This window comes from Thamnophis elegans, chromosome 7 (genome assembly GCF_009769535.1).
Source record: "Thamnophis elegans isolate rThaEle1 chromosome 7, rThaEle1.pri, whole genome shotgun sequence".
Taxonomy (NCBI): domain Eukaryota; kingdom Metazoa; phylum Chordata; class Lepidosauria; order Squamata; family Colubridae; genus Thamnophis; species Thamnophis elegans.
In genome coordinates this window covers 26,359,438-26,367,529 of record NC_045547.1, presented here as the reverse complement: position 1 = coordinate 26,367,529, position 8,092 = coordinate 26,359,438, and the positions used below count along the sequence as shown (strand labels likewise).

The 8,092-nt window shown below is 36.0% G+C and overlaps 1 protein-coding gene across 1 annotated transcript; it reads right to left on the bottom strand.

Moving 5' to 3' along the window:
- Window positions 1-5,685: 5,685 nt before the first annotated feature.
- On the bottom strand, window positions 5,686-6,294 carry LOC116511253 (achaete-scute homolog 4-like). The gene has a single exon (XM_032221122.1). The coding sequence runs from the start codon at window positions 6,253-6,255 to the stop codon at window positions 5,686-5,688; it is 570 nt and encodes a 189-aa protein (XP_032077013.1). The 5' UTR covers window positions 6,256-6,294.
- Between the last annotated feature and the right edge of the window lie 1,798 nt (window positions 6,295-8,092).

Below are 8,092 nucleotides of genomic sequence, written 5' to 3'. Positions count from 1 at the left end.
GAGATGGTAGGCACGCTAATGAGCTTATGCACACCCCCTTTACGGACCTCTTAGGAATAGGGTGAGGTCCACAGTAGACAGTTTAAGGTTGAAGCCATGGGGGTTTGAGGATGTAACAACAGAATCAAGTAGAGCATTCCAGGCATTGACCACTCTGTTGCTGGTTAAGTTGTATTGAGTTGAGTTGATTGATTGTTGCCATGATTCAGTTGTAGCTGTGTTCAGTAGGATCAAGTGATGACTCCCAATGCTACAGCAGATTCCCAAACTAGATGCCCTCCACATGTGTGAAATTTACAGAATTTGGACCTAGCAGAGAATTCTGGAACTTGCATCCAGAAATAAGGGAGATAACAATGTTTGGGGAAATTGTAATATTGTATATGAAAATTTAGTCCCAGAAAATATTAAAATGAATCCAGAACATGGATTCTGGAGTCCAGAATCCAGAACAAAACTTGTCCCATCTCGGCTTTGGGTCGCCAGATTGGGAATTGTACTACTAGGCTTCGGTATTTACATGGGTGAAAGAATGGATCAATTTGAAGCATAAAAGACTATTACCTTTAGAAGGACATAAAAGACTATTAACTTTAGAAGGACAACTAAGTTGGCATTCATTTTTATGATTTGGGAAGAATAAGATATATAGTTACTTTCAAAGACATCATGTTAGAAATGCACTGTTATCAGTATGACTTAAAATTAAAGAACAACACTATTTGAAAATACCACTCTGGCTTTGTACAATGGAAGCATTGATACATCCTAATGTTATTAACATGGAAAAAAATTGTAAAATATAAAGATATTTTGAATGAAAAGGGGGAATTAAAAACTAAGCAGGAACTTAGCAGTCAAGGGATGGACATCACATGGTGGCCACAAAAGCAGATACAATCACAATATGAGAAAGATCCTAAAATATATGGTTTCAATAAAGAATTAACAGAATTGGACCAGATATTAACCAGAACAGATGAAAAACTGATATAGAAAATATATTGATACTTATTAGGGATCAAACTTGAAAGTGAGCAAATGAAGGAGACCAATGATTGTCTGGGCTAAAAATTTTGGATCTGCAATAGAACGAAACAAATGACAAAAATTGTGGGATAGAAATGTTAAATTAACTATGTCAACTGCATACAAAGAAAATTTGTATAAAATGTTCTATAGATGGCATTTTGCAATAAAACGACTGGCAAAAATGAATAAGGATAGATCTGCTAAATGTTGGAAATGCAACCAAATACCTGGTTCATATTACCATATGTGATGGACATGTCCAAAATCCAAAAAATACTGGACAAAAATGCATACTTGGTTGGAAAAAATGATAAAACAGCATATAAAACATGAAACCAGAAATATTTCTATTGGGCATTCTGCCGGAAAGATATGACAAAGGGACATTTTACATGTATTAACTGCAGCTAGAATTGTATATGCTCAACAATGGAAGTGTGATGAGATCCCGAGAGATGAGAGCGTAATACAGAAAATATTAGAATGTGCAGAAATGGATAGATTAACACTTACTATTAAGGACAAAGAAGAAACTGAATACTTTTTACATAGAATTTACTTTATCAATGGTTAGACAATAAGAACAGAAGTTAGAAACGCAGGGACATAAAAAGGATAAACATTAAAATGGAAATTTGATAAAATAAACAAAATATTATTGTTATTATAGCATCAATGTTATTGTGATGAATGTTATTGTAAACATTTTGATTACGGTTGCCCAAAAATATCTGTACCCAGACAACACACTGTTTGATTGAAATTGAATTTTGTTATTCAAATAAAGTAAATAAAATATGATTATAAAATATAAAATATAGTGCACGTTGATTTGCTCTGTGCGTGTGCGCAGTTGCCTATAAATAGGTCTGCGTATGCGCACAACATTAATAATGTTTTTAAAAGATGTCGTGGCATCCAGGGAACTGGTTCGGGGGTGTGGCAAGCATGCTGTCCCTACTGGTTTGGCGACCCAGTCACCATTTCCACTACTGATTCCACTGAACCAGTGTGAACCGATAGGAACCCACCTGTGATATGGACTGAACTCTGTGGGTTATCTCCTCTTAAACTGATTTTAAAGAACTTTCATGGTCATTAAAATGGATTCGATATAAGCATGTTATAGATTTTTATGGTAGCTTCTTTCTGCCTCCACCTCCCTAGCGAATATGCCAAAAAGTCAAAGGCTCTGCAAATGGACTACATCAGGGGTGCTAAATCTGGCCCATGGGCCTGCCCTGGAAATAGCAAAGGACTGGTTCACAGTGCCTCTCAAAATGGGGCACTTGGGGGCCTCACGCAGCACTCTGCGCAGCCAAAACAGGGCACAAAGGAGGCCGCACAAAGCCCCTTCCGTGCTCTGTTTTTGCTGGCAGGGTGCTGCAGGAGGCTACCCAGGCTGAAAATGAGGCACAGGGTGCTTCACATGTGCCACCACCTGCACCCTGTTTTTGTCAGCAGAGTGCTGCAGGAGGCGTCCATACCATCTCCTCCATCCCGGCCAGCCCCCAGAGGAGAACTACAATGCTGATCTGGCCTCAAATAAATTCAGTTTGACACCCCTAGACTACATTGTCAAATGGAAGCAAAAGAAAACCCCAATAATTAAGAGGCTACATTATTCATTTAGCAAAGCTCTGGATAGAACAAATGCTTCAGAAACTGAATTCTTGTTTCAAAACGATAGCCCATTCTTAATAGAATCTCTAAAATACAATGTTAGGGGAAAGGATCAAATTAATCTGCTCTATCTTGCTCAGTTCCACCTACCTAATCTGGATCCATCCCATTATATTTAGCAGTTTGCTCTAGTTTCTTTTACTGTTGATAGTAATATATATTATAATTATACTTGTTTAAAGCTTTTCATCTTCATGGTACTTTACTACCAATTTCATTTCACAGCACTCCTGTTGTGTTTCTGTGTTAATGTACATTAGTCATAGATAATACTTTTTTGAACTCTGTTTTTAAATGACTTTTATTACAAGATATAAGCTTGCTGACATGTACACCATATTACTCTTAATAGCAAGCATGTAATCATGAATATAAATTAGAATCCCTTTTTCAGATATAACACATGTGGATAATGATCAACATTTATTCTTTGGCTGCTAATTAATTACTGATAAAATTGTTGAGCATGTATCTAAGGGAATCCGTGAAGTATTTTTATGGCAAACCTTAATCGTGTCATATGGAGAGACATCTCCTGGTCTTGTTTTTAATTCAAACATTAATTCAAAGAATGTAAACGTCTGATCATTATCTGCTTTCCACAACAAGAATCCTATTCACTTGCTACTCATTATAAGGATTAAAAATGCCTCCAGCATGAAGCCTGCTGAAAATGAAGTTGGGGGATTTGCTGCAGTTGTTTTATGGCAGGATATTAGCAATATTAACCAGAATAATATTCAGTTAGCTTTCATCCTTACCTGAAAAGAATCTGTGATGGAGGTGATTGGGACAGAAGTTGTTTTCAAAACTAATACTACTATATGTAGTAATAGTGAGGAAGCATCTATCAAAGGTAAAACATTATGACTGAAATCTCTTCTATATTTTTAACTAAAACTAAAAGAGCATTTTTGCAGCTGCATGGAGTTCTTTTAAAGATACAGGTCTCCTGGCTATTTCAGAACTGGATAATATCACACAACCAGATTAAAATGTATCAAGAGTATTTAAGTATTTCATTCTCTTCCAAAAGCCCAAGATCAATATAAGCTGAGCTTCTGAACATTTAAAAACTCACACATACCATAGAATTCATACCTGAGTACAAAGAATAAATTTATAAAACACTTCACAAAATGTAGACGGTAAATGCCACCACTTTCCACCCAGTGTTTGATTTGGCGCTCATTTCTCACAGTTTTAATCCCACATCATTGGAGTTAAAATTTGTTGGATCAGAGTATTTTCCCTGAAAGCAAATCCATCCATGGGTAGACAAGGAGCTGTAGCTTCACGCTCTTGGCTTCATCCTTAGGCCACACCCCTTGATTAATCCTATTTTCAGCATGTATACAGGGCAAGCAATTTCAAACATTACATCTGTGTGCAAGTGTCTATGGAGAATTCTCAGTCATCCAGGTCATGGTTGTCCCAAAGGTGCTTTTTCAAAAGGCAACTGGACTTTGTTTTTCCAAAGCCCAGTTGCCTTTTGAAAAATCACCTTTGAAACATCTGTGTGCAAGAGACAGTTGTTCTCATGTTTTCTTTTGATGAGTATTCTTTACCAGCAGCTTGGTGGACTATGATCTGCCCAAATATGTGATATTAGGGCTATTCTTCCTTCAGTGTCACATCAGTGCATGACTATATGCAAAGTAAGACATGAATGGGGTTAAGGGAATTATCATGATAAATACATAGACAAGATAAACTAATGATTTGGCTTATTTTAAATTAGCTTTCTTTGTTATTATGCCATTTGGCAAGGTTTGCAAAATAATTAATTGACAGTAACGGGAATGCATGGAGCAACACCTCCTCCCTTTTTAAGACAGACTCCGATTGCTCTTGCTTAGTAAGTACAACTAAGTTTTGCACCTATTCTCTAAATCCAATCAAAAATACTGTTTGCAAATCTGGGGATAAGTGCAAACTTTGTCATTCAAATCTTGTATTTTTTAGATTTTATTCCCTTCCCTACCACACTGAAATTATGTATCAATCGTTTCTTTACCCATATTTTTTCATCATCTTGGCATTTTGAAGATCCCCCATTATTGTGCCTGTATTTATTTTGCTCATTTTATTTTGACCCATTAGTATGTATACACATGAAACCTACATATATCATCACCCAAATGCCATAGTAATTAAGTTTATATGAACATATAAGTTGGTTATTAATAAGCAAGACAAGAACATCAGAAAAAAATGTGTTTCATTCTTACATTAGAGCTACCTAAAATGAAATTACAGCGAAACACATTTCATTTATTTTAACCATTATCTGGCACATATTAACATCACATATTAAAATCACATATTAACAAAAAATGAAGGTCTGCTCACATTTTTCAATCTAGCACATCCTAAATGCAAACCCTAAAATATGATGACAGTACTCTCATTGTAAACTGTTAAACAATTTCAAAACAATTTAATTTAAATCCCATTAAAGTCAACATAATTGTGACTTAATCCCAGGTTTCAAAACATTCCCAGAGGTGTAAATATAATTTACTTTATTTAGAGATAATGCTCTGCTAATTATTATTATTAATTACAACATTATTGTCCAGTGGCCACTAAACCTGGACAGTGTCTTAATAAGCACCGTTATTACAAGAGAGGGGGGAAACCACATTTGATTGTATTATTATCTTTAACTAAACCAAAGCAAGACAAAAATTACAAGTCAATGTTTCCAATTTTATGACTGATAGCACAGTCATAAAATATTCAATAACATAAATACAGAAATGTTAGGAACTATATTATATTTTTCTTACATAAACACCTGAAGATTGCCAAGAATGACTCATACTGGAAACAGTCTTCTCAATATCTTTTTCTACCATTCTGCTAGAAATGAATTTTTGTCTTCCAGGTGTCCATGAAAGATTGGAAATTTTGGGCTTGGAAAGAGATTGATGGTCTTTATGTGATTTGTTTCTATGGACTGTTTTCCTAACCACAAACGTCCTCAAATTCACTGTAAGGAGATGACGCCAATGAAGTTTTAGATTCTCCATCACTGTTGCATTCTCTTCTTAAACTAGGACCAGAAACTCCCGATGCATCTGTAGCTGGAATGGCTGTCTTATTATTTGTTCCTAAAGGGTGATATTCCAGCAAATTCTGGAGGTGTTTAATGTAAGTGATGGCAGCTCTCAAAGTTTCCACTTTGCTGAGACGCTTCTCAGCAAGCTCTTTGGGAAGATGGTCTCTGAGGCGTGCATAGCCTTCATTTACACAACGAACTCGCTGCCTTTCCCTCTCATTTCTTTTCCGAATGAAAGCAGGCTCAAATGAGTAGTCATAAACTCCCACATACCCAGAAAAGGGTAAATAAGAGAATCTTCCTGAATATCCATTGTAAGGTTGATGGTCCCAGTACGTTTGTCCAAAAGGAAGAGGGATGCCAAATGGTTCTCGGAGTGGTAAACCATGAGAGCCGGTAACATGACTGCTTCCAAGAGATGCTGGTCCGGAACATGAGATCCTGTTCAAGAGCCCATCATCTTTCTTACTTCCCATCTTAGAAGCAATTCAGAGTCAAATTCCAGAATAGGCTTTCTGGAATTTATCCATTGAAGGAGAGGTCAAATAGGTCAGATGTTCTGCTCCACAATTGGTGGTGATCAGAGAAGTAGGCATTGGCTTAAGGTCCATGGCAGTAAAAATGACCCTGAGATTCCGCTCTTCTATCCAAGTATCAGTTCAGTTCCTTAGTCTGTTATTAGTGAATCAGGATGCCTTCTAATTTATAAGCAGGTTTCTAGGAGCATCACTCCACACTTTAAACCCAGGTTTTCCTCTGATCTTCATATTTCAAAAGATAATGAGAGGGTTCCCGTGTTTCTTTTCTTCAAGCTTGGATGTGTGACTATAGAGATAAAACCAAACGTAAATAATCTTCTAGGCTGTAAACACTTCTCACATACTGTAATCCTCAGTGTCCTTTGATATTACCTGCCTCCAAAAGGATGGATAACTTGAAAAGTTTGCAGGCATTTGACAAGAGTTGCCAAAGCTCCACCTCTTTCTCCTCAAGAATCTAGGATCTCCTGTCAGCTGAAAAAATTAGCCAAGGGCTTTCTTTATGGATATCCAAAGCATGAGGGCAGGTTTTGCAGCTTCCGCTGTCCTAAAATAATGGCATCAGTCAGTTAATAGAAGTTTGCAGACTTAAACTTCATCTGACAAGTTATGATGTGATGTGTATGTCCGTGTGTGTATGTCCGTGTGTGTGTGTAAATGTGTGCAGAAGTGTGAGATATAGACTATTAAGAGAAAGAGTGCTCCCTTGTGGTTGAGAGTGTGACAGATGAGGGGTATTTTCAAACATGGTTGGTAGGAATTGTCTAGCATTCTTTAAGATGTGTGCAGCAGTAAAAGAAGGTATTTGTTAAATTCAACATATGCAACTGTAATAAGGGCATCTTATTCTTCTTCCATTTAACCATTTCCCAACCCATTCCCCCTTGTTCTCTCTGGTGAATTATAATGAGTCTTGGAGCAATCATCTTTACTTCGAATTATACTATATAAATTATGTGCACCATTGTCACTACTAAATTGATCAATTTAGTTCCAGTATAATCATTCCTTGTTTTATATGCATTGCTTATGGCAGAGTTCTACCCCACATTTAAAAATACACTTTTCCTAGTTTTTTTAAAAAGCAATTTCAATCTTTTCAGGAAAAGAAATGAATTCTGTTTGAAAATGTTGTAACTTGGGAGACTTTAAGAATGGTACTGTTCATGAAGTAAAAGGAGATGTAAACATTTTCCACTTCAAAACAAATATATTTCACAGAATAAAGTATCCTATTGCACATGTCCTATCTTGCTTACAAAAAAGCGATAGGATTTGTTCTTCAAACTGTAATATAAGAAAATATGATAAATGTAATTGTGTTTGATACTAACCTAAGCAAGTTCATTCAGTTTCTAGGTAGGTATTTTTTATTTATCCCTTTTTAAAAAGATATCCTTAGCTCTTTAGGTTTCCCCCAAGCCATTCCTATTTCCCTTTTCTCCACATGGAAATGAATATAGAACTGGAAGAATAAACTTTTATTTCCTTGTTCCAATGCTGCCAATGCTTCATTCACAGTTTTTTAATGGATTACTCTATTTTTTTTTCTTTTTGGGGTGAAATCCTTGTAGTGTTTAACCAAAAAAAAAAATTGTTTTATGAGTCCAACTGAAATTTCTGCTACTTGGATCTACAGAAAAGGCATGGTATCCACAGAAAGGGCAGGACAGAGTAATGGCAAAATTATTATGAAAACATGTATATGCCATCATTTTATGCAGATGCTGCTGACTACAAAGTCAGCAGCATAATTATATATTATACATACATA